Source organism: Gopherus flavomarginatus, chromosome 22 (genome assembly GCF_025201925.1).
Source record: "Gopherus flavomarginatus isolate rGopFla2 chromosome 22, rGopFla2.mat.asm, whole genome shotgun sequence".
Taxonomy (NCBI): Eukaryota; Metazoa; Chordata; order Testudines; family Testudinidae; genus Gopherus; species Gopherus flavomarginatus.
Genome location: NC_066638.1, coordinates 12346488 through 12373192, shown reverse-complemented (window position 1 = coordinate 12373192; position 26705 = coordinate 12346488). Strand labels below are relative to the sequence as shown.

Genomic DNA, 26705 nt, shown 5'->3' with positions numbered 1-26705 from the left:
CCCGCGGGAGGAGGCGGCGGGGAAGCGCGGCGGCCGGAGCGGGCTCCGGAGACACCGTGAGGCGGCGCCGGCGGGAGCGTCGGCGGGGCCGAGCGGGCAGCCGGAGCCGCGGCCCCCCGAGCCCGCCCGGGGCCTGCGGGAGCAGCATGGCCGCCAGCCTGTGGATGGGGGACGTGAGTGCGGGGCGGCCGGGCTGCGGCGCTGGCCGCCGGGGGCGGGGCTCGGGCAGGGCCGGGGGTGGGGCCGGGAGGGTGTGCGGGCCCCACGCGCGGGCCGGGCCCCACGCCGCGCCACGGACACTCGCGCCGTGTCCATCACCCCGCACGCTGCCCTGCCAGCCCCGGGTCCGCGCGCACAGGCAGGGACACCCCACGGACACGGGTCCAGCCCTGCCCCGTTGCCCCACAGACACAGCACCAGCCCCCATCTCTAGATCCCCCACGACACGGGTCCAGCCCTGCCCCATTGCCCCAGCGCCACCCCCACCTCTGTGTCCCCCACAGACACGGGTCCAGCCCTGCCCCATTGCCCCACAGACACAGCACCAGCCCCCATCTCTAGATCCCCCACGGACACGGTCCAGCCCTGCCCCATTGCCCCACAGACACAGCACCAGCCCCCATCTCTAGATCCCCCACGGACACGGGTCCAGCCCTGCCCCATTGCCCCACAGACACAGCACCAGCCCCTATCTCTAGATCCCCCCCCGGACACGGGTCCAGCCCTGCCCCATTGCCCCACAGACACAGCACCAGCCCCCATCTCTAGATCCCCCACGGACACGGGTCCAGCCCTGCCCCATTGCCCCACGGACACAGCGCCAGCCCCTATCTCTAGATCCCCCACGACACGGGTCCAGCCCTGCCCCATTGCCCCAGCGCCACCCCCACCTCTGTGTCCCCCACAGACACGGGTCCAGCCCTGCCCCAGTGCCCCACAGACACAGCACCAGCCCCTATCTCTAGATCCCCCCCCGGACACGGGTCCAGCCCTGCCCCAGTGCCCCACGGACACGGGTCCAGCCCTGCCCCAGTGCCCCACGGACACAGCGCCAGCCCCTATCTCTAGATCCCCCCCGGACACGGGTCCAGCCCTGCCCCATTGCCCCACAGACACAGCACCAGCCCCTATCTCTAGATCCCCCACGACACGGGTCCAGCCCTGCCCCATTGCCGCAGCGCCACCCCCACCTCTGTGTCCCCCACAGACACGGGTCCAGCCCTGCCCCAGTGCCCCACAGACACAGCACCAGCCCCTATCTCTAGATCCCCCACAGACACAGTCCAGCCCTGCCCCATTGCCCCACGGACACAGCACCAGCCCCTATCTCTAGATCCTCCATGGACATGAGTCCAGCCCTGCCCCATTGCCCCATGGACATGGGTCCAGCCCTGCCCCATTGCCCCACAGACACAGCACCAGCCCCTATCTCTAGATCCCCCACAGACACGGTCCAGCCCTGCCCAATTGCCCCACGGACACAGCACCAGCCCTGCCTCATTGCCCCACAGACACAGTGCCAGCCCTTAAACCCCCCACACCTGCTTGCAGTGTCACCCTCTATCTCTATATCCCCCACATGTGCCATGCCATCCCTACTCTGCTAGCTCACAGATAGTGCCAGCCTCCCCTCCCCTACGAGCGGCATCCGGCTACATTGCCCCCACAGACACAGCGCCAGCCCTGCCCCATTGCCCCCACAGACACAGTGACAGTCCTGCCTGTTACACCCTCATGCTGCCACCCATGTAGCCCCCACAGATACAGCGCCAGCCCTGCTCCATTGCGCCAGACACAGGGCTGCCCCCACCTCTATATCCACCACAGACACAGCGTCAGCCCTGCCCCATTGCTGACACAGCGCCAGCCCCTACCTCTGTATCCCCTACAGACACAGCTCCAGCTCTGCCCATTACATCCTCATGCTGCTGCCCATGTAGCCTCCCCACAGACACAAGGCTAGCCTTGCCCCATTGCCCCCACAGACACAGTGCCAGCCCTGCTTGTTACACCCTCATGCTGCCACCATGTATCACCCCACATCTGCAGTGCCACCCCTACCTCTATATCCCACCCCCAGACAGAGTGCCAGCCCTGCCCAGTACACCCCTGTGCTGCCACCCCTGTAGCCCCCACAGGCTCAGTGCCACCCCAACTTCATCCTGCACCCTGTACATCCCCCACATACACTACAACCTCTATATCTCCGACCCCCCACAGATACAGTGCCACGCATGCTCTCCCCAATATGTGCCCCTTAACCCTACAGATAGTCTCACCCCTACCTTCCACACAAGTATAGTGCCACCCCCACAGATAGTGCTACTCTCTACCATTACACCTGCAGATAGTGTCACTTCTTACCCTCCTTGAATATGCTGTCATCCCTCTAACCTCCCCATACAGCGCTTCATCCTATGCAAGGTTTATTCCTAAATACCTCTTCCCCGTGGTTGTTCCTTCTCTGAAAGGCCTCTGTGTCCCTAAACCTTCATTCCTCAGTTCCCCAATTGTTCTGTTTTGCAGACCATCTTGTTGAGACTGGCTCTGTGCACACTTGCTGGTTTATGGGTGTGGGGTTTTGGCCCATGCTGTCGGTGATGCTGACCCTTCTAAACAGGTCTTACTGCCTTTTTTAAGTGTATAGGGAAAGTACTTCTCCAGGAGGTTTAACTGGTATGGGTGACACTGATGTGTGTGTAATTCCCCCAACTCCTCAAACTAACCTCAACCTTTTCTTTATAGCTGGAGCCATACATGGATGAGAACTTCGTTTCAAGAGCCTTTGCCACCATGGGAGAACTTGTTTTGAGTGTAAAAATCATCCGAAATAGATTGACAGGGTAATCATTTATGCTTACTATCAGTTCATTTTAATAATATATTCTTGCATTTAGTTTATCCCTTTACAAACCACAGGCCTCATTGTGGCCTTGTCTATGCTAGCATTGTTCTCCTTTGCATTTCCCACCATTGCTACCAACAATGCAGCTACGCTGGTAAGAACCGTGGAAGAGGCTGGTATTTGAATAGGGTTAGGCACCAATCCTGTATTGCATTTGCATGGACTTCTGTGCCCAAATAGAGCACCGCTGAAGGTAGTGAGTGCCAGGCAGGCACCGCAATCCACCCCACCGGCACACTACACAGTAAAGGATGAAGGCCTAATGTGATAGGGTAGCTAAAATGCTAGTGAACAGTCTACACTAGTGCTACCACTAGTGGAGCTGCGCCAGTGTTAGCAAAGGTGGGAAATATAAAGAAAATACATATAGTTTAGTCACAGTCTTCTTGGCTCTTTTGATCTCCCTTATAAAGATTAGAATGAGACTAGTGGATGCAGATTAAAATAAAGTCTCAGCCTTGTGTAGCTTTGCTTGCAAGTAATTTAAGTCCAACATTTAAAACTGTTAGACTCTAGTAGGGAAGTTTGTATTTGTTCTTTTATCTGTTTATTTAGGAAGTTTTAACAAGTTCTCAGATCCTTGCCATGTCAATATCGGAAACAAAACAATCATTACAATGGCTGACTTTTGTTTAAAGAGACATTGCACAGGAATATAGTCATCAGATCTTTCTGTTTAACAGGGTGTTACCATATTACAAAGTGAGCATCAGGAAATTGGTGTTTTATTAAATGAATAAGTACAAACATGGGGAGAAAAATAATTATGATTTTTGTGGGGTTTGATTTAAATTTATTATTTCTCCCTTCCCCCTTCACCTTGCTGGCTCTGTAACTGGAGTATACAGCTGACATGGCCTTGTGGGCTGTGACTTCATTGGAGATCATTTGCAGCTTAGTTGCTCCTCTATGCAAGCTGAAGTTAACATTTTGAAAATGTTCTCATTTCAAAATGGTCATTATAGGAAATTCCTCACCCTCTCTGCATCCTTCAGAGAATCATAAGTATTGCACTTTTGCTCAGATGAATTCTAAATTTTATAATCTTAAAACTCTCTCTCTCTCTCTCCCTTCCCCCTGTATTCAGAATTCCAGCAGGCTACTGCTTTGTAGAATTTGCAGATCTGGCTACTGCAGAGAAGTGTTTACACAAAATCAATGGAAAACCGCTTCCTGGTGCCACACCAGTAAGTAAACCAAATTACTTAGTAGAGGAGCAGGAGTGGGAGGGATGGAGAAAAGGGATCCCACAATAATTAGGAATTGAGATAAGCAGAATAAACAGCAAATTGTGAGTCCTTGTTTTCTTTAGGATCTTATCAGTATGAAATTACTAACATTCTTTATAGCAAAGTCTCTGGAAGGGTTTCATTAATTTTTAAGACATACACCTATTTCAGGGTGAATGGATGAATAAAACTTGGGTAGCAGCAGATATTTGCATTTGTGAATTTCTGATCCTTTGCAATGTTGTGAAAGCTGACAGATGAAAAACCAGGCAACAGGAAGGAAAAAGCAGGCTACATATTCCTACCCGCCATGATACTCTGTGTAACCTGTTACCAGCTAAATACTAGCTGATTACTTTGCACAGATTATGATATCTTTGTGGGTTGAAATGGAGCTGAGATTTCACTGAGTTTTGAGTAACTTCGGTTTGCCAAGAGAAGCATGAAGTTCAAGCCTCATATCATTCTTGTCTTTAGCAACAAAAGTTACTCAAGTCCAGCTACACAGGAAATGCACATCAAAACTACACAAGCAATCTAAAATACAGAGTAAAGTGTCAATAAAGTAAAGTATCTAGAAATGTTGTTATGATTGAGGATTTGGTTTCCAGAGTGTCAGATTCTACTTGGTTAACATTCTTGTAAATTACAATTCTCTAAATTTGTATTCTGTATTTTATTTAAAAACACCAAAATGTGGATGGTCTCATTCAATGGTGATTGTTGGTACTTTTGTTTTCTCTTCTCTCTGGAGATGTGAAAATGGAAGACCCTGGTGTGTCTCCCAGTCTTCTGCTAGCCTTTTAGAATACTTTTGTAGTAAAGACAGCCAGAATCTTGTGAGGTGAGCAAGCAAGACCTCCTGACCTGGGGGCAGATCCTCAGCTGGTGTAAATTGTCATAGCTCCATTGAAGTCAGTTTACACTGTCTAAGGACTTGCGCTCTAATGCGTTAGCCTGCAGACCTGCCAGTGTTAAGCATTTAACACTTGCCATTATTAAGAAAATGGTTTAAAATTAGCCTGTTATAACTCACTTTTATTTTTTCTAATTATGATTATAAAAATGTTCTAAAGTGAACCCACATGGTTTTACATATTGTCAGTTTCTGTTTATCCTTGTTGCAGTCAAAGCGATTTAAACTGAACTACGCAACATATGGAAAACAGCCTGATAACAGGTAAGTGTTTAGTATTCAAACATTGTCCTTGTTTGTTTGTGAGCTCCCTTGCAAAAGAGTATTCAGAGAGTGCAATCTATACATTCAGTATTGCTGGACCATATCAGCTCCTAACAGTACAGAGTAGGGGAATTTTAACTAGAAGCATACAATTTAAATCTTAATTGCCATTTGGGGTGGACAGTGCCAGGCAACAAACCAATAACTAAGAAACTAGACTGCTTTAAAGTGTAATTACATACAGTGCCTTGCCTTAGCACCTTCCATGCATCTCAAGGTGATTCACATAATAAAAATATGTATGTATTGTTTATATAATGTCATAAATGTGTCTGCACTTGGCAAAATAAAGACAGAATGCCTGCCCAGAAGAGTTCACACAACTAAAATTGAGAACAACACAGGGAGGGTTTGAGGTACATATGTACAAGATTGACAATAATATGGTTGCTTAGGTGACTGATATTTGCATCTTAGGGGTTACATTTTTATTTTTAGACTGATTCATAAGCCTCTTTGAAGAAGTGCATTTTGAGGAGGGACTCAGAGGTGAGGGTCAAAGCTGGCAGATGGGGTCAGAGAGGGGGTTCCAGCCATATAACAACAATTGTGTGATTAATTCTTGCAGTCACCCCATGTGTTAGGTATTAGCCTTATGTTACAGATGGGTAGCCTGAATTACAAAGAGATTAAGTGTCTTGCCCAAGGACATGCAATAAGTCTGTGGCAGTCAGAAGAACTGGCTCTCTTCACTCTGTTCTATGCTTTGAGCCACTTGTAGGCTTTCTAACTTATAAAGAATTTTTAAATTGTACTTATTCCAAACCTTACATCCATCCATGTGGAAGGATGAGAAGGAAAGAAAAGGTGTCTTTTATCTCCAGGAATTTATGCTGTGCCATATTGTTTAAGAATTCCAAGAGTCAAAACATGGCCCCAGTCCTGCAAGCACGGATATATGTACTTAACTTTAAACACAAGTAGTCTACTGACTTCAGTTGCACTACACATGTGCTTAAACGTTTGCAGCATCAGCGCCTATAATTGATAGATTAAAAGTCAGTACATTGGAAACTAGCAAATCTACAAATGAGCTATTACCCAAAAATGGGTAATGGTGGTTTGAAAATCTGAAGCAATACATGTGCCAAATGCTATTTTGAAGGAATTAAACCACAAATCTGTTTTTAAAAATGGTTTTACAATACCGAATATGAAGAGAAATTAAACCAATATTCACTGAATTTTCTTTTTATTTCTTGGAGGGTATAAATGGTCTCTTGCAGTGTTGGAAACACATAGACACTGCCATGAACTAGGGTATGTGGAAAAAGTGAAATGGAAGAGCCATCTTGTTTTGCTGCTCCAACTGAGTACGAAAATACAAGCAGCATAAGCAGTGGAAATTGTTTTTAATGTTTATTATGTAAATTACCAGTAACATAGATAAAGGCTTTTAACAATAATATTGGTATCTCCATAATGCCTTTAACGCATGCCACTTAATAATCAGATGTTTTGGATAGCTTTCTGTTCTTGTTCATATCACACTATTTGTTTTATTGCTATTCATAAAATGTACTCTTTATTGACTCCTTTAGTCCAGAATACTCACTCTTTGTGGGAGATCTGACCCCTGATGTGGATGATGGCATGTTATATGAGTTTTTCGTTAAAGTTTATCCATCATGTAGAGGTGGCAAAGTTGTTTTGGACCAGACTGGAGTTTCCAAGTAAGTTTTCCTTATGCCTTTCTCTCTCTTGCTTCATATGTTGTGAAGAAAATAGGCCATCTGTAACCTCGTAGACTTTGCCTCTGTCCAAAGGCAATGAGGGAAAAGGAGTAGTTGTATTAGTTTTGCTTGGGACTTAACAAACCAGATCACAAGACTGAATTGTCTATATTAAACATTCAGTATGTCTGTTTTCTGCTATTCACAATACCATACTTTTGCTACTCTGTATTAGATCTGTGTGTATTTTTATTAAAAATGTTTTATTGCCTGTTAGTACTTTTGAAAATCTCCTAAGTGATTTATGAACACCAGTCCCTTTTGACTTCCAGTGTGAATTGGGCTCCTAAATTCTGTAGATACTTTTGAAAATCTGCCCTGATTATGATGGTTTTGGATGTTTTAGATGCTATAGAAGCCAGATACCAAACAAAACTATGATTCACAGTCTAAATATGCTGTAGCTTAACCCTCATTTTCAGATTCTGGAAATGACCCAATCAAAACTAGAAATCTGAAGTCTGCCCTCTTGATATGATTAAATAGGCATCCTAAATGCATCATTTTCCTTTCTGTTGTATCTTCTCAATAAAAGGGTTCTTTGCTCAGCAGTCAAATTTAAAAACAGAATATGGCACTGGGGCAAGGTGAGTGTCCTGGTTTTATGTCTGGCGAAGAGTGCTCTGGTCAGATTCTTTTAAGCTGTAAACTCCCTCCCCCCCCCTTCTCCAAGAAGGCCTGAACAACACCCAGAATTGGAGTGGTTTTATATTAAAGATGTGATTTTTTTTAACTGATTTAGTTGATCAGTGCAACTTTTTGTGCATACACTTAAATCAATTTTAAACGTGACTTATATTGGTTTAGTTTGCCCCTGTAACATTGCGGGAGCAAACTAAACTGATACCTGTTGAAAACGGGTTATAACTATGTCTGCAGAGGTGCTTGGTCTGGCTTAATTAACTAGCCCAGGCTTTCTTTCCCTTCCAGCATCCTCTTTCCACCTGGATAGACTCTCTTTTCCTCTCACTCCTAAGGCCTTGATCTTTCTGCTATGTCCAGAGAGGCAGCCAAGCCCAGCCCACCCCTGCAAGCCAGCCCACCCCTGCAAGCTGGTACTAAGTCGTGTGCTGCTGAATTACCTCTAACTCACGACAGCCTCTAGATCCCACTCAAAAGCCTTTTCTATTCTAAGAAAATGTTCTAAACGTTTTCTGCTGTTGCCAGTTCTGGTTCAGCTTTACTGATGTTAGTGACATTGGAAGGCCTTGTGTTGAAGGGCAGCTGGCTGCGTGCCACTGTTGTTCAAGTGAGGCTGCCCAGAGCAGATATAATTAATATGTCCAGTGTGGCTAATGCTGGCAGAGCAGCGCAGGTGTTAGCAACAACAAGAAACTTCGTAGAAAAGTTCCCAAGTGTAGATGGGCTCTGACTGTGAAGTCTGTCTTAATCCATCCTGTAGAAAAGCAAACTCTTTGCATCACATTGGGGCCAGCTTTAGACACAAGTGATGCCTGTGGCTGCTTATTAGCTCTGCACTGACTGAAAAGCTATTCAGGCTGGCTTCGATTCCCCCTTTCCTGTACTGCTGCCAGATGAGGAAGAAACTTCTGGTCTGATTCTTTCTTCTCCCTCTTTCCTTCATCTCCATAGCTTGAGGTCACACAAATCAAAAGCCTGGTTCTTCTTCCCAGTGTCTATACAGGTGCCTAAGAACTTTGAGCGGTACCTACCTTTCATCTTCTCACTTGCACCACACCCCGTCCACGCGTTTAGCTCCAACACATCTCATGCCAGTTCCACAAAGGTCCCCAAAAATCCAGTGGTACAAGATGTATATTATTGTTCTGATGCCTTTGAAAACACTGCAAATAGTAGAAAGTTACTGGAATAGGGAGTCATTTAATCCCTGCTAAAAAAAAAAAAGATGGAAAGGCTTTCACTTTTGTGTTGACATTTCACTAGCGAAGTATTCTCCCAAGTCCATATTTTATTAGTTCTAGAGTATTCCTAAACCCATGTGGGTTTGTCTTAAACATCTGAAAATGGAATATCTTTTGCTTTAGTGTGATACAAATCATTCCATGTCTTTCTGCAGAGGTTATGGGTTTGTGAAATTCACGGACGAGCTGGAACAGAAAAGAGCTCTGACAGAATGCCAAGGGGCTGTGGGATTGGGCTCTAAACCCGTACGCTTGAGTGTGGCCATACCAAAAGCGTAAGTATGGGAGCAGATGAGTGTTTTGTAATAATTTTCTTTCCTGTTCACAGTTCATATTTAGCAGCTGATAACAGAGCAAAATCTCAGTAGTTTAAATTGCATAAGACTTTCTGATTTTGTAAATAATTTTCAAAATCTGTTTTTAAAATCAAATGTAAAGATCAATTTCATTTAAAATGAATTATGTGACTGTTGAAACTGGAGTTACTGTATTGAAGTTCATTAAACGTTGATTTGGACTGTTTGACTTTTTTATTGATGTGTCTTATAGTGGTGAAAATCGTATACAATAAAGAGAACTGATCTTTTCATACCTGTTTGATTTTTGCTGCATATCTACACATAGGAGGATACTGTCAGGAAGTTTAGGCCTAAAATTTATAGTCTGCATTTCAGAAAAATATGTCTTAAACTTAATATGAATAGGGAGATCTGGTATTTTTACTCTTTGAAAAGTTTGTGGTTTGGATTTAAACATTCCCCTACAGATCTACCAAGCCAAAATTTATTATTTTTTTTTTTTTAGGCATTTTTTTTTAGTGCTTTCAGTGCCTATCCCACACCATAAAATCACAAAACAAACAAGGGAATGCCCATAATTGTCTCAGATAGCCACATTATACTAGCATATGAGAATCCCCCGTCCCAAAAATGACATTGACCAGAAACACTGGAAATAAAGATTAATCTGATAAAAAATGACCAGCCTCATTTCTTTGTCCAGCCTGAGTGAAGTGCAAAAATTAAACCAAGACTAAATGTTACATTTTCAAAACTCTGTTTTAATCATGTACTTCAGTAAGAAATTCAGGTTTGTTTCTTTCTGAAATAATTTTTTTTGACCTGGCAATATCCCTTTACTTTAAAATAGGACATGGTCTAACCTTGCTCATTTGACTTGTAGGTAACCAAAGTGTGGTCTCTTTGGTAATCCCATACCAGTGTTCAGCAGGTATTAAACTCTTTGGGGTAGGGACCATCTTTGTACAGCACTTAGCACAATGGGATCCTGGTCCATGATTAAGGCTCCTTGGCATTATGGTAATACAAATAATAAATAATTGCTCCCCGGTCAATTTTTCAATGTCCCCAGAACTCTTGGGTGGGAACAGGGTTGTCCTGTAGTGTTAAGATTTTGTTTGCTCTTTATTCTAGCACTCTTTAATTTCTTAATTAAGAGTATTTTCATATGTGAAATAATGTTTTCATTTTTAAGGGATATTTGCCCTCCTTTCTGCCCCCATCGTTTATTTCAAACCATATTAATCAGGAACCTGTATCCTGAAAGCATTGCCAATGTATGGAAAACAAAGGGAATTTGACATATTCACAGACCATTTGAAAACTAAAATTTTTCATTTTTATGGCCCTTTTCAACCCAAAGTACTTCATAAACAGTATGCATATCACAGCACAGAACTGCACCCACCTCTGAGAGGAAGGAGGCAACCATTCATCACACAGTGTGCTGCATACTAGTAGTGAGGGGAAGTTTTGTCACAGACCAGTGTATGCTACTATTCTTTTGCAAAACTCTTAGGGGTCTTCAGCACCCACATACAGAAAAAGGAGCCCCTGTTTTTAAAACCCAGAACCACCCCCTAAACCCTTCCGTACACTACACAGTACTCAATGTATCCCTACTTCATCAGCTGGATGAAGGGCTGAATCCTCCCTGCGGGGATTTGAGTCCTGGGTTCCAGTGACTAGGTATTCCAGACGTGATGCTCACAATTCTCAGCTATTCCCTCTCCTACTCTCTAAAATTGTGCTACATGAATCCAGTAGTAAGAAAGCAAAGTGTTCTAATAATTAAAATAATAGTGGGGGCAGGAGTGGGGATGGAAAGTCAACCAGTCCCTCCTACAAATGTCTGAGGATGGAAAAACAAACAAACAAAACATCACCAACAAAAGGTGCCCCTGCGGTCCACAGTATTGGAAGATGTTGTAGATCAAATTATGTCACTCGTCTGTTTTTTTCCTTAAATCTTCATGGTTTGTAACATCTTTCTTTTTATTGTTTTTAAAGTAACCGTATGAAGACGGTGGAGTACAATCAGATGTACAACTATAATTATAACCAGTATTACCAACAATATCAGAACTACTATGCCCAGTGGGGATACGACCAGAACACAGGCAGTTATAGCTACAGCTATCCCCAGTATGGATACACACAGAGCACCATGCAGGTAGGGCCGTGGCACTAATTTTTTATATTTCAATAATCTCTCATCACAAAAGATCCCAAAGCATTTTACAAACAGGAGAGTGACACCTGTTTTCCTGGGTCGTTGATCTTCCTGCCACATAAGGAAGCAAAGCCACCTAGGAAACAGCTGACTGGTATTGTGCCTGCTGCTTTATCTTTATGCTGGGTAAAGGAGTCAGAGCTGTATAAAGGGACACTTGAAGCCCCAGTTGTGGCTGGGGGGAAGGATACCCCTGGTATAGGCATTGTGGATGACAGCCATAGGGCTGCCTTTCAAGGATCCCACCACAAGCCCTTGTGTATGGTGTGTGCCAGGAGCAAGGCCTCTGTGTGCAGGACTGCAGGGATTCCAGGAAGGGCTGCATCTTTTAGACCTACCCAGAATCTCCGACTCTGCTAGGGCTGGACCCCAGGGCGTGGGTACTAAGGATTCTGCTTTAATCAGCCCCTCTGTGAGCGTCCTAGTGGTGGCGGCAGTAGTAAGCAGGTGATGTTTTCAGACGCAGTTATGTATTTGTTCCCCTGAAGATATTTTTCTTGCCCTTGCAGACATATGAAGAAGTTGGTGAGGATGCATTGGAAGGTACGTGTCTTTATTTTAAATCTGCATTGCAACTGGCTGTTTTCATTATATTGATACAGAGTTTTCATGGATTGGCATTTCACGTCTGTATTTTTGAATGAATTTGGGGTTCATGAAAGTTTCAGATTGGTAGTGTGGACAGGTACTGTGCAGAGTTCCCTAAGAAGTCCCTTTCTCTGCACCCTTATTCCAAACGTACTGTTCCAGTCTTGAGCCTTGCCGGGGCACAGACTAATTGTCTTCGCTAGCATTGAGAGGATTGTATGGAATAGTGCTTATACCCTTCCACCCTTGAAAATATGAACTTAAATCATGTGCAGATCAAAAGATATTGTCCTTCCTTTAATAAATCTTCTCTGTTATAAAACCACCCCAGCTGCGTATTCTGTTTGTTCAGGGTATCACTATCCTTTTATATTTAATCAGGAAGCAGCAACAATTTTTGTGTGATGTTCACTCTAATAGTCATGTGCTGAGTGTGCAACTTATAGGATGTCTCCCTCTTTTAAATGTAAAGGATCTGGCTGCTTGACTTTTTTATTTTTTTATGTATACAAGGGTCTATATGAGTATGACATCACTTAACTGGAAAGCCCTCTTTGTTTCTTAAAATATTTCATAATATAAGATAATTCCTCTCCTCTGATATTGATACAGCAAAGCACCAATTAGAGTACCTCTGTTGTGGGGGGTTTTCTTGCTGACTAAACTTGCCCTGTATTTAGATGTTGAATTTTATACAAAACACATAAATATATTATCTAATAATATTTTTAAATATTCCTCACGTGATCTGTTCATGTCTAATCTGATAAAAATGCAGCATTATTACAATCGAATTTTTACACTTCTATGGTCTGTTTTTTCTTTTTTTCCATTTCAATGGACCAGTCAATTTCACTTCATTCTCTGACGCATGCACTTTGCTGGCGCTTGTGCTAACCTGATAATGTAATCTTTGGGTTGCATATGTGACAGGAGCATATTAAATCCAGTTGGTTGGATTTTTTAGAGTGGAAATATTTCTGGGATTTTTTAATTTGTTTTTTGCCAGTCCAAGTACACGGCTAACTCAACCTCACAGGTCCCTTTAAAGTTTACATTTTTTGTAGTAATAGAATGTCAGCACATTACGCTTTGCTGTTCAATTTCAAAGTGCTTTACAAACATTTTCTCTGAATGTAAAATAGGGACCCTGTTCAGACCTACCTCACAGGGGTGTTGTGCCACTTGCTCAGTTCATACTACTGGGAATTGTGTGATTTTAGGAGACTTTAATTTCCCAGCTATAAATTGGAGGACAAGTACTACTAATAATCATAGGGCCCATGGATGTGATAACTGACAGATTTCTTTACTTAAATAGTCATGAACCAACAAGAAGTGATGCCATTTTAGCTTTAGTTTTGGTAAGCAGCGAGGACCTGATAGAAGAACAGGTTGTAGACGTCATGAACCGGGCTCCGTGTTTGTCTTGGAGGTGGCAGAAGTCACAGATTCCGTGACTTCCTGAGACCTCTCTGACTTCTGCAGCGGCCAGTGTTGCTGACCCTAGAGCTGCTGAGCAGCTGGCCCTGGGGACAGCCACACCAACCGCTGCTGGAGCAGCTCTGCAGCCAGCCATACCAGCCACTTCTGGAGCAGCCCTGACCCCAGGGCCAGCCACATCTGTCGCTGCATACAATTAAAGAACCACATTCCTTCAGAAGTCTAGGAGAGTTTGGATATAAACTGGCCATCAGCAAGTGTAGACTTGAAATTAGACTAATGCTTCTAACCATCAGAAGAGTGAAGTTCTGGAACAGCCTTCAAAGGAAAGTAGTGGGGAACAAAAAACTGACTTGTTTCAAGACTTGTTTATGGAGGGGATGGTATAATGAGGTTATCTGCAATGGCATATGGTCCATCCACAACAGCTATTAGCAAATACCTCCAGTGGCTAGAGATGGGAGACTAGATGGGAGGGTTCAGAGAATTCTTTCCCAGGTTTCCGGCTGGTGGGTCTCGCCCACATGCTCAGGGTCTAACTGATCATCATACTTTGGGTCAGGAAGGAATTTTCCCGTGGTCAGATTGACAGAGACCCTAGGGGTTTTTTTGCCTTCAGCAGCAGCATGGGTCACTTTCTGGTTTGCAGTAGAGTAAATGGTGGATTCTCTGTCATTTTGTCTTTAAATCAAGATTTGAGGACTTCAGTAACTCAGCCAGAAGTTATGGGTCTGTTACAGGAGTAGGTGGGTGAAGTTCTGTGGTCTGTGATGTGCAGGAGGTCAGAGTAAATGATCATGACAGTTTCTTCTGTCATTAAAGTCTATGACTGTGAAGATTTTCAGATGCTCAGGTTGAAAGTTCTCTTGCAAGTGCCAGGAATGTATAGTGAACCTCTGCATTTGTTTCAATACAATTCATGTTAGTTATTTGTAAGCACAATTTGTATGTGACCCATTGATGCCTTGTTTCTTTTCTCTTTTAGATCCAATGCCTCAGATGGACGTGACAGAAGCAAACAAACAGTTTATGGAACAGAGTGAAGAACTCTATGATGCCTTGATGGACTGTCACTGGCAGCCTTTGGACACTGTCTCTTCAGAGATTCCAGCCATGTTATAGCCTCATTGCAGAGGCATTGTCTCTACACGACAAGCCAGCGGGCACCAGACTCCTACGCTGTCCCTGGAACCTGCAGTAGTGAAGGGATGGCCCCTCTTCCACCCAGGTCTCTGACTCAAAGTACAGGGAGACTGTGGCATTTCCTGTACACAATGAGTATTGGAGGAGCATCGTGGTAGCTTTTATTCATGGTGAAAATTAGAACTGCAACAGTTTTATTCCTTTGGTCTCGAAATGAACTCTTAATACTTCTTGGGGAATTGTAATTTATAAACTTTAAACAAGATGGCACAGGGGAAAGACTCTTCTCCAATATACAATAAAAAAAAATTGGTCTTTTAAGTAAAATTATCCTTTGCATTTTGGACCCTGCTCTTCTCTGTGTTTCTACTCATTTAACTGTCTTATACTCACATGAAACTACTTTCAGTAAATATGTTCTTTAAAAAATCACCATCAATCACCACTCAAACGTCTCAATGACTCAACATGGAATGGGTAAGGTGGCTGTAGATCACAGGGAAAAACATGTAGACAGAGGCTTTTGCTATACTTTATCTATACACCAATGTAGCGCTACCAGGCTTCTGGCACTATGATCTTGAGCAATCTGGACAGGGAGGGTTTTTTAGGAAATGGAGAGGATGAGTAGTAGTATGAAACTATCGTAGGCTCATGCTCTCTACCTAGCCATTAGCACAGTTTTGCTTGCCTAGGTCTTGATGTATGTGTGAGGAATTTCTCCCCCAGTGGTCAGAGGAACAGTTTATAATGTTGCTAACAGCAATCCCATTTAAACGTGGTTCTGTCTACAACAGTCCATTGATATGGACAGCCCTTGACGGGCCGTTAAGATTCTAGACTTTACTTTTCCTGTCCTGTCTGGGTGAATGTTTTAAAAGTAAAATTTAAAATAATGAATGAGAAACGGGTCAGAACAATGTAATTAAATATATTGTGTAACTTCCAAGGTGCCAGTCGCATGAAAGACAGTTTTCTAATTGCTGTTGTATATGCTGGATGGGGTAGCAATGTACTTAAGCTTATGCTGTGTTGTATTAGGTGTGACAGAAAGAAAAGGCACTTATGTACATACTAGTATATTATAAGCCCTTTTCAGGCTTCAGTGCCATATAGTCTTCGTGAAATAGGAGCAGACAAACTACCTGCAATAAACATCTCCCAGGAAAGCATTTGGTAACTAATTGCGACTAAGAAGAATTTAATTGCCCCTCTATCCCTGCTGATGCAGAAATTTGCAGCAAAAGCTATGTACACCGCTACCTCGATATAACACTGTCCTCGGGAGCCAAAAAATCTTGCCACGTTATAGGTGAAACCGCGTTATATCGAACTTGATTGATCCATTAGAGTGTGCAGCCTTGCCCCCCCGGAGTGCTGCTTTACCACGTTATATCCAAATTCATGTTATATCGGGTCTTGTTATATCCGGGTAGAGGTGCACTTATAGATTCATAGACTTAAGGTCAGAAGGAACCTTTATGATCATCTAGTCTGACCTCCTCAACGAACCTGCTGCTGTGACAAGGCTCTTTCTGTAATTAGAATACAGATCAGTCTGTTTTTTATCAAGTGCAATGCAAATAGTAAACATGATGTGATGTTTCATGAGGCAACTGCGACTTACATGTTCAGTATTGTTTTAAATGAGTGACAGTAAGGGAAATATAGGACCTCTACATTCTTGGCATGTCTATGTATATACATAGGTCTCCCACCACCACCTTTACTTGCCCAGTTGAATGTTAACAGTGTCTTGAGCTATGATTGTACTGGGCTTAAGGATCTGAGTGTTCTGTGAAGACACCTTTTGTGGTTAGTACAGTTGGACTGGTGGGAGGAAGCTGAGTACATTTTTCTGCTGATGTAACTGACCAGCAGTGTTACATGGCAGACTGTCTCCCTTTTGTTTCTGAGGTTTCACTTCAGTAGAATGGAATTTTAGCAGTGACTCAAAGAGGTCTGTACTAGCCTGTTGCTTAATGCTTTTGATTGAGTGTTCATATAACAAGCTGCAATAATAATGTTCTGAATACCTTATTCTCTCTTGCCCTACACGAAGGAAAAAAATTGTTCCTGGGCTGTGATTTCATAGTTTAGCCCTCCTGGGTTAATCTGTTTGCTGCAGATGACCTGAGGCTACGCCTGAAATGTACCTGTTTTATTAACATCAATACATGCGACAGTTATAAGGCTGATCAGTGCTGCAATCCTAGCTAATATTTCCTAATGGATGGCTAAGCCAGACCTAATATCTTGTCCTCCTGGTGTACCCTGTCACAAGGGCGGGGGGCTTGCAGGAGAATGGAGAATAAAGGGAAACGACATGGGAACCCCTTTAAAATCCCTTTGTTTAGAGGAGGAAGGGCAGGTGGGTGCAGTGTAGTATCTTTCACCCACTGCAATCATTTTTAACTGACCACGCTGCTATCAAATCCACAGCACTCCTAGAGCTGGCATAGTTGAAAAGAAGCCAAGAATGACTCATTTTTCTTTACTGTCCCTGTCCAGTTTGTTCCGTTGGCCAGCTGCACTGTTACCTGAGATGTCTAGTGATGGGAGGGGACAGCTATCTAGATGCAGAGCAATTCTGGGAACTCGTATGGAAGCCTGAAAATGTTTTGGAGGAAGTAGGTAGGTACAGAAACCAGCAAGAATTCCTCGAGAAACCTGTCAGTTGATTTGTATAGAGCCTGATATAGCTCACCCTTTCCTCTAGAAGAGGAACTGCTGTGAGCCTAGGGGCTGTGCTGAGGTTATTTACTGGTCGGGAACTCTCTGAAATGAGTATAGAGAAGGGAGGGTGATAGCAATCCCTCCCTTAGCTTCCCTCTTCCAGTGTAAGTGGCTGATCACACCCTAATGGGGAGTAAGGAGAGGCAATTCCCCACTGCAATGTTTGGATGGGTATACGGGTGTCCCTGGGCAGTGGGATTCAACCGGAGGTACGCAAAGGTCTTCCAAAAGGTATGTCAACTTATCTAGATATTTGCCTAGTTTTACAACAGGTTATGTACAAAGCTCTGGCGAAGTCAAAACAAAGTAAAATTTCATACAGTGACTTGTTAATGCTGCTTTACATACTATATCAGTGTTTCTCAACCAGGGGTTTGCCACCCTGAAAGTGGTCATGGGACAGGTTTAGGGGGGCTGCAAGTGCAGGATTGGCATTAGGGGGTGGCAAGCAGGACAGTTGCGTGGGCACACAGCTAAGCTACATGCTTCAGCTTGAGCCCCGGGCAGCAGGGCTGAAATCAGACTCCTGAAAGGGGTCCAAGAGCCTGGAAAGGTTGAGAACCACTGTCCCTGGGCACTGGACAAATGGACAGATTCACTGCCTCAGGCAAGGGGGAAGGGCAAAGAGAAAAAAGTTGATTCTCCGCCATGTCCTCGCGCCGGGGGTGGGGGTGTCCCAGGTCTTGGTAAGGGAGTAGAGAGCAGAGACAGGTTCCCCACCATAGCCTCAGGGGGAGGTGGAAAAGTGGGCAATCCTTGCACCCCTGCCTTTTGGGATGGGAGAGAGCAATCATGAATCCCAGACAGACTTTTTTTTGGAAGTGGAGGGGGGCAGTGGTGATAGTCTCGGGGCAATCTTCCCCAGCATTTTTTTGTGGGCGGAAATGTTGAATTATCCACCCCAGCCTTCTGGAGAGTCATTCATCCTTCATCTGCAGCACCTTTTCTCTTAGTCCTCATTTATTTTCTCTTCTGTCTTCTCCAGCTCCGCATCGGAGCACAGAGGGGCCTTTAATGCAGTGTTGCAAAACTTCCAGTGTCCTGGTGTCCACTGGTCAGGTGGAAGCCAAATGAAATGTTGTCTTAATAACACGGACAATTTTTTCAGATGTCTACAGAAAAAGCCCAGATTTATTAGCATTCGGTATAGCCCGAGACACAACAGACTGCCTGCATGGAGTAAACTAAATTCTAATTTTTGTTCATCTCACTCAAAGCAAGAAATCAGTGGCAGCTCCCATTAAAACACACTGCATTCTGTAGTTTATTCATTGCCCTGTAAAACCAATCAGGGTGCTGCTTTCATCTTTTCTGCCTGCCGGCAAAGTATTACATTATTCAGAAGTGACAAGATGCTTCTGTGGGAAAGGTGCAAATGGCTTTGTTTTATCTAAGAACATTCTGCATGGTAGTCTCTGTTTGCAGGACAAGCTCATACTCCTTGTCTCATAGCAAGTGGCTCATACTATACCCAGGATTAAACCAATTGCATCTTACACAGCTAATATAATATTGAATGTTTATTTCACTGGTGTTGACATGTTATGTCTCTCCCCCAGCGCCCCATACACACATGGAGAAGTTGCAGGCGTTAGAAGTATGCAGCTGAGGCCTCTGTTACCAGCTGGCAAACTGGTGGGATTGCAAGCTCTTCTAGCATACCACTTGACTTCTTGACCATAGGATGTTATTAATATCAGTAGAGGCTCTTAGTCCAATCAGGAGATCTAATTCAATAACCACAGTGACCTTCAATTCAGGCACAACGTAAATGGCATGATTTGTGAGTGATTTCTTTGCCCCCCTTTGGAATTCCAAATAACCTACACTCTTTAGGCTGTGACGTGACCAATCTCTCTCTTTTGGACAACATGGAACGTGGTCTTTTTTCCCCTTTAACATTTTGAAGACAATTCTGTTCGCCAACTTTTCAGACAGAGTTCAAGTTATGAGTGTCAGTTCAGTCCCTGTATCCAGGGAAATGGCAACAGTCAAGGTATCCTGGGGGAAGGAGTGGTGGAATGCTTTTGGGGTGGAATTCAGTCCCCATGTATTTTTTTGGGGGGGGAGGGAGGTTGCCATAGGGTGGTAGACTGGAAATCTCACCCAATTGTTTCAGAAGGCAGGGGTTGGGGAAAACCTCACTTTCTTGTGCTTTTGGAATAGGGGTATGTATGGAAAATGTCTTGTGGGCAGATGAGAGGCACACACCCTTCCCCCATACACGCACATTTTGGCGGAGAGGGCAGTGGGCTACTGCATCACCCCCAGACTTTTTCAAGGGTGAAGAACCCCACAGTAAAACCTGAAGGAGGCAGGGGTCCTGTGGAAGAAATCGCAGGTGATGGTATAATTAAAGTCTGTATCCAGGACCGCCGAGAACGGGTTTGGGCCCCTGTGAAAAAAATTTTTCAGGCCCCCCAGCAAGGGTGGACTGGCTAAACAGGGCCGACGAAGCCAGATGCCGGGGCCCCTTCCAGACGGCCGGGCCCCCTAATTTGTACTGGCTTCCCCTCCCTCTGGTCAGCCCTGTCTGTATCCTACTGCATATGCACAAGGGGGGTGGGGGTGGGAATTCAGATGACACAGGCAGCCTCAGCTCTAGAGCTGCCTGACTTTGCAACCTCCATGTCCCTGTGCTAGTTACAGGCCAAAGACAGGCAGCCACCCGGACTGCGTGGCTACAAGGGGGGCCAGCGGGTTGAACTACAGCTCCCAGAAGGCTTTGGAGGACGGCCCCGCGGAGGAGCCAATCAGAACGTCGCCGCTGGCAGGGCCGGCCCTTAAAAGCCGCGTCTCGGAAGCGCTTCGCTCTTTCCCGTGGCGGTCCGAAGCTGGGAGTTTGCGGGGCAAATCGCTCGGGTAAGGCCCGGGGGCGTTTGCAATCCGTCGCCATCCTCTCTCCTCCGGGGGCGGCTGGGGGCTCTGCCCCTTGCCAGCTGCCCTGGAGCGGCTCAGCTTTCCGGGGGGCGGGTTGGGCTGTCATATTTTCGGGGGGTGGAAATACAAAGAGTCCCGCGGAATGGGGCTCCGGGCTGGATTCCCACCTGCCTGGGGCGGGAAGCGCGGATCATCGCAGGGGGCAGCTGGGTAGAGCCGTGCACGGGTACAAAAAGCCGTGCATCCGCATCCGAGCCGCAAAAACGGCCTGTGGGTTTGCAGGGCTCTGCTCACCCAGGCCAGGCTGCGGTTCCGAGGCGCCCCTCTGGACTCCTCCACCTGCCCTGGACTGGGGGCCAGCGACCCGGCCGGTAGAGGGTCTGCACCACAATTTCCTCAACCTGTCCACGGATATAAAGCGGATACCCCAGGGGATTTGCAGGGCTCTACGGCTGGGGAAACTTCAAGGGCTGTTTAGCAATAAATCCAGGGAGGCCGGGAGCTGGGAGAGGCTCTGTTGTGGGGGGGCGGGGGGTGTCATTGAGGAGAGCACCTCACTATGTGCCTCAAAGGGTCTCCTGTATTTGTTGGTTAATTTGTAACTAAAGAGGTTCTGGGCTTCAAGCAATGTGGATATTTTACAGTTGTGCCCGGAGGTAGGACAGGAATTAAGTAAGCCCTGCCTGTGGTCTAGCCCCACTAGCCTGCGGAAGAGGCAGCTGATCAGCCAAACAGCGTGTTTGCGAAGGCAGATGCCCAGCAGTGGGGGTGGTGGTTTTGTGCCCAGAAATGCAGCGTTGCAGGAAGCTGTGTCTCTGCAAATGGGCAGAGGCCTGTGTTTGTCCAGAAGCGCCTTTCTGGTGTCTGGCGGAGTGGAAAAGGGGATGGTAGTGAGTAAGGTGTTTCACTAGGTGAGTGTGTTTTGTGCACAGCAGTGATACAGGGCCAAATTTCTGCACTCGGTGGCTTTACCCTACTGTGATTCAACTGGCTTTAATGTGATGCCAGCAAAATTGGGCTTAATCAGCTAATGCCAAATTGTTAACTAGCTCTGATGCTTGGTGGTAAACCCAGGAGGAGTTAAATGCTGCATTACTGATATGAAGGCCCCATGCTGGACTTAGTTGTGGAGAGTGGGGGAAGGTGGCATAGGGAAGTGGATTAAAATCCGTGTTTAGGTTAGACAGTCTTATATGGAGACAGGTCTGCATTTTAGCCTTTCAGGAAAGAGCAGTGGGAGGGAGAGAAGAGGAGGGTCCATTAAAATGGAGAAATGATTACCCTTGCCCCCATTAAAGCCTCAATTTAAATCATTGATTTTAATAATCTTTTCCATTTGTACTTCATTTACATTTCTAAAGAGAGGCACAGGCTCACGGGGTTGATCTAAAACTAAATGGAGCCTTTACACTAGATTTGATACATCTTTTTGCTACCTAGGAGAGTAACTATACACCTGTATTGAACCAATTGTGTAGCTTAATACTAAATTATCATTAATTTACATTTTTGTACGTTAGAAAATGGTAATGATATATGGATTATTTACTAGAGATCAATTTTATCCTCATTGATCCTGCCATTCCTTTCTTCCAGATCTCACCTGGTGTCTGTGCATGGGCTGGGACAGAGCCTTGAGATGCTGGAACCATTCAAACATGAGCCTGGCATTGTTCACTTGCTTTCCCCACAGAGTAAGTGTCTTGCTGGACACCCTGCTGGGGGGTAGGATGAGGGGGTGCTTCTCTTGGGTCAGCAGGTAAGTTGAGCAGGGTGGTTAAGGAAGCCAACAATAATTGGCCATGCTTTGTTTGCCTTCCCCCGGAAACCTTCTGACATTCCCACGGCCCTATCGAAGCTGCGTCTGTCTCTTTTGCGTAGCTGACGTAGTCAAAAGGGAGCCAAAAGTGACCTGTTTTCCTCGACGGTCGCTGTTCAGTTTGTTCCATTGTAACTGTCCAGCAACATTTCAGGAAAATACATGTGCTAGGAGTGTCTGCATGGGCCTTACCTGACCCGGAGGTGTCTAGGGATGGGAGAAGGGCCTCTATCTACTTGTAGGACTGTCTTGAGGACCATTTATTTTCAGGCTTCCCTGTTGTTGGGAAGGGGGTGGTTCTGGAAGCCTGTGGCAGTCATAAAAGTTGTTCGTAGATTCAGCCTGAAATGGTTGGGCCCCATTCTATGGAAGAGAAACGGCTGTTGAATGCCATGTGGTTATCGGGTGTGCTTTCTGAAAGGGGAGCAGAGAGGGATATGCAATAACCATGCTTTGCTTTGCTTCCTCTTAAGAGGCTATTTCCTGTTCCAGTCACACTTAGTGTCCGTAAGACTGAGATTGTGGTGGGCTAATGGGCTATTGGTTTTTTTTTTCTCCCTCTTCAGGTGAGGAGCTGGTGCCCCTGTCCTGGAGATTGCGGCGGAGTCCAGCAGGTGAGTGTGAGATGTTGCTCTGCTTATGGATCTGGTTATTGTCTGAGTAGGAGCAACCATCTGTTGCAGAGCAGCTAGATTGGGGGTGGACTGAAGGCAAAATACTAAATGAGCTAGTTGCAAACCACAGCAAGTGGTTTCCATCCCATGTTCTAGTGACCGTTTCTCTGTCTCTCATGTTCGGGATAAAAGTTGGTGTTATCCCCATTTTACAGATATGGAAACTGGCACAAACAGTGGCAGGAACTTGCCCAAGCTTGGCCAGTGGTGGGAATAGAACCCAAGTCTTCTGAGTCTCAGTCCAGTGCTTTGTCCACTGCTTTTGCCATGTTACCTATCCTCTAATCTCCCCATCCCTCCAGCAGCTGTAATGAGCCTCATCAGTGCTGAGCATTTGCAGTGCATGTAAAACCAAGAGCTGTGGCTCAGTGAAATAGCCACAGGATCTCCAACTACATGCAAGAACAAGGAGGAGAGACTTTGGCAGCTAAGCCCTGTGTGCTGATGGCTGTCACTCGCCTCTCCTATAAGCTTTCACTTGGGGGGCATTGGCTTCTTTGATGGGGTGCTTTTGTTTAGAGGCCCTTAGTTGCATGAGTTCCTAGTTCTGTGGCATACAGCCCTGTTCTTCACTGGGTGTAAGGATGGTGGTGCAAATCTGTTTCCTAGGGCTGGTCTGCAGGCGCCCTTCAAAACCCAGACAGTTGCTGAGGTCTCTCGCTTGCTGGATGGAATGAAGTGGGCACACAGCAGCTATTGTGCAAGGTGAGATTGACAACTCCATTCAGTGCAGAAGTGCAGCTTCCTTCACTTCCAGATCCCTTTCCCATAAGATCTGAACACTGATCTCACGGTCAAAAAAAGAGGCAAAGTAAAATGCAAGTTGGTCTCATTCTCTCTGCCAGAACAGCCCTGCACTGAGAGGGGCTGGCTTGGAACACAGCAATGTATCTGCAAAGCCCTGGGCGAAATGTAAATCTGTATCGTTTCGGGGGTGGGGGGGAGCTATAGGTAAATATCTTAAACTGCTCAATGCAACTTTCTTTTGGAACGTGCTAATAAATTAAGGCGAGAAGGGATCGTTAGATCATGCTTCCCCCTCTCCTCTTTGAATTTTGGAGGTGCTGGTGTTTTGGCTGCATTCGTGCTGATTTGGTGCATTCTTCTGTACATAAAGGCCTGTGCACTTCTGATCTAATTGCAGTTCCATTTTTGCCTTTTGCAGGAATCTCTTGCTAAGTGAAAGAAGCTGATGCTGCCAAGGCGAGCTAATGGACTGGCTAGGAAGTCTTGCCACCTAGTGGAACATGATGGTGTCTCCCAAGGGGCTGGAACTCCGGAAAGACCCATGGATGGGCAAAGTAAGCTTCCAAATAACTGAGCTGAAGAGCCACTGAGCTAGTAATTCTCATGTTTGCCAACCCTGACAACTAACTCAATGGAATCTGTTCTGCATCTGATTTGACTCTGAACTGGTATTAAAACATGACGTGCATGCACCCCATATATGAAATGGCAACAGCTTCAAAAACCTTGATCGTTAACTTGCCTCCTGGGGCTGATGTCCCTGGGGCTTCTGGCATCTTAAATGACCTTAACGGTCACCATCTGAACTGTACAAGGACTTCTGAAATTAACTGCATCTGTAGACAGATTCCAGGTTGCAGTCCTGCAAGCCATAGGACAAATCCTCAGCTGATGTAAATCAGCTTAGCACTATTGACATTCATGTAAAACTCGAGTTTCCACCAGCTGAGGATCTGGCCCCATATCTCAGGGAGTAGGACTGCTCTACTCAGAGCACTGGTGGCTGCTTTACAATGTTCCAGAAGACCCTTTTTACCAGCTATACTTAAATTGCATAGAGAAGGCTCTGGCACTGGGGAGGTGGGGTTTTTTTTTCTCTGCAACCATAAGAGCTAGAAATGTCACCCTGTGACTAGCTTGGTTTTTGCAGAAACTACACCAACACTGCCTGTTAGCCTCTCAATGTACAGCCACAGACAGACCTCTGCTTGACTCTGCCTGGTCAGTGATGACTCCTTTTTAAATGGTGACTGTTGGATGAATCCTGCGGATATGGGGCTGAGGCCAGGCACCCATCATAAACAGAGCCCACCTGTTCTGTTAAAAATCACTACCTGGTGAGTTGGGTCTAGCAGGGAGTCTGGCTACAAGCTTCATCCCATAGCTACCTATCTGTTTTTATTTTATTTCCAGATGAAAGTGGAACAGAGCTGAGAAACTTGAGCTGGGACTGGACTGTCCCCTCCAACTTTCAGTCCCTCTTAAACGCAATGTTTCTGCTTCCTAAAGAGAACATTGTCCTGCACAGGGAAAAGGAATTTTCTTACCTCGGTCTGCCTGTCCTTAGGCTGCAAGCTCTACAGGGCAGGGCCCATCCCTTCTCTTGCGTATGAAAATCATCTCATACTATTCACATCATGAGAAATTGTTTACAGGTTCAGCTGCATCTGTATAAGTACACAACACAAGGACTGTCCTTTCCAGAGCTTGTGTTCTTAGTAAAAACTCACCTGTGTAGGGAATCTGGAAATAAAACATCAGGAAATAATAAATGCAGCAGTCAAACTTTTGCCTCAGACTTTTCTGTTCATAATTTCAGTTGGTAATTAAATTGAGTCGCCTATGGTCTGATTTTTCTGTTCTCTGCTCTAATAATATATGGAGATACCTCATAGAACTGAAAGGGACCCCAAAGGGTCATTGAGTCCAGCCTCCTTTCTTCACTAGCAGGACCAAGTACTGATTTTGCCCCAGATCTCTAAGTGGCCTCCTCAAGGATTGAACTCACAACCCTGGGTTCAGCAGGCCAATGCTCAAACCACTGAGCTATGAAACATTTGATACATTCTGGTGACCCAGTTTTGGGTGCTGACCAGCAGACTGAGAAAGCATGAGCTGGGAAAATCACTATGCTTCTGTGCCTCTATTTCCCAAGCTACAATATTCTTTTTTTTTTTAAGCATGTTGAGATCTAATGAAGAAAAGGTCTGTGTAAGCTAGGCGTGTAAAAGTACATGTTCCCAGATTAACAAGAGTACTCTGAACAGTAGACAGTCAAAATAAGTGCGTTAAGGTTTTCCTGACCTTGTAGGTGGCTGTGGTGGTAACGGGTGAGTGGGTTTCCATCCACTGTCTGAATTGAAAATCCATGTAAGACAGGGATGGAGACTCAGAGCAGTGGCAGAACTGAAAGCACAGCACAGTACAGTTACAGCTGCAGCACTGTAACTGCCATTGTAGCAGCTGTAGTGTAGACAAGGCCTAAGTGATGATTTGTCTTTGCAAACTAGTGACCCTTCAGTAGCAGGTACATTGAAATGAGAATGGGGAAGAAGGCAACTGTCAGTTGTCACACAGGGTGCTGCAGGTTAATAGGGACTTCACTGTTGCTATTGATTTTACATGCTCAGATGCACTGGTGATGGGCAGCAGAATAGAACCCTTGGATAAGATGATAGATGGGAAATTTAGTCCATCAGCAGGTAACCCTCACCCACCACAGATCTTCACCCCAGTTGTATATTCTGTTTGTAAAAGCCTGAAATGGGTGGGGGCCACTTACCACCTTTCCCAACCCTGTCAATGTGGGTGTGGGCTGCATTTTCCCTCAACACCTAAACTGGGTGGGAAGGATTTCACACACACTTCCCCCAAAAGCATGAGGAGACACATTTTCCTTTCCTTCCCTCCCCTCCCCTCATTACAATTCTGGAGATGGGGGGCACCTGCCCCTTGCAGCAAGCCTGGGGCTGAGGTTGTGTTTCTTCCCTGAAAATGCTGCTGAGGCAGTTTCCATCCTAAAAGAGTAGGTGGAATCAGCATTTCCCACCCCAGGAAGTGAGGGGGATGGGGGAGGGCTGTATTCCCCCCCCAGCCCCATAAGCATAGGTGTGAGAGCTGCTATTCTCCCTCCCCTGAAAGCAGCTGGGAGAC

The 26705-nt window shown here is 45.5% G+C and overlaps 1 protein-coding gene and 3 non-coding genes across 6 annotated transcripts; all 4 read left to right on the top strand.

The window, feature by feature from the left end:
* TRNAU1AP (tRNA selenocysteine 1 associated protein 1) lies at nt 1-25337 on the top strand. Of its 3 annotated transcripts, none has more exons than XM_050932526.1 (15): nt 1-173; nt 2746-2843; nt 3993-4092; nt 5262-5314; nt 6916-7047; nt 9146-9265; nt 11300-11462; nt 12032-12065; nt 14539-15173; nt 17208-17330; nt 20076-22006; nt 22698-22745; nt 23415-23510; nt 23971-24106; nt 24966-25337. In XM_050932526.1, the coding sequence occupies exons 1-9, from the start codon at nt 147-149 to the stop codon at nt 14673-14675; spliced, it is 864 nt and encodes a 287-aa protein (XP_050788483.1). In that variant the 5' UTR covers nt 1-146; the 3' UTR covers nt 14676-15173; nt 17208-17330; nt 20076-22006; nt 22698-22745; nt 23415-23510; nt 23971-24106; nt 24966-25337. The 3 variants fall into 3 exon arrangements, with proteins under 3 accessions (XP_050788483.1, XP_050788484.1, XP_050788486.1); XM_050932529.1 differs by lacking the exon at nt 1-173 and adding an exon at nt 2540-2620; XM_050932527.1 differs by lacking the exon at nt 23415-23510.
* Nucleotides 22154-22297, top strand: LOC127039306 (small nucleolar RNA SNORA16B/SNORA16A family). The gene has a single exon (XR_007770937.1). It is a non-coding gene; the product is annotated as a small nucleolar RNA SNORA16B/SNORA16A family (small nucleolar RNA).
* LOC127039307 (small nucleolar RNA SNORA44) lies at nt 23145-23277 on the top strand. Its single transcript, XR_007770938.1, has one exon. It is a non-coding gene; the product is annotated as a small nucleolar RNA SNORA44 (small nucleolar RNA).
* On the top strand, nt 24770-24842 carry LOC127039313 (small nucleolar RNA SNORD99). Its single transcript, XR_007770943.1, has one exon. It is a non-coding gene; the product is annotated as a small nucleolar RNA SNORD99 (small nucleolar RNA).
* Nucleotides 25338-26705: the final 1368 nt, after the last annotated feature.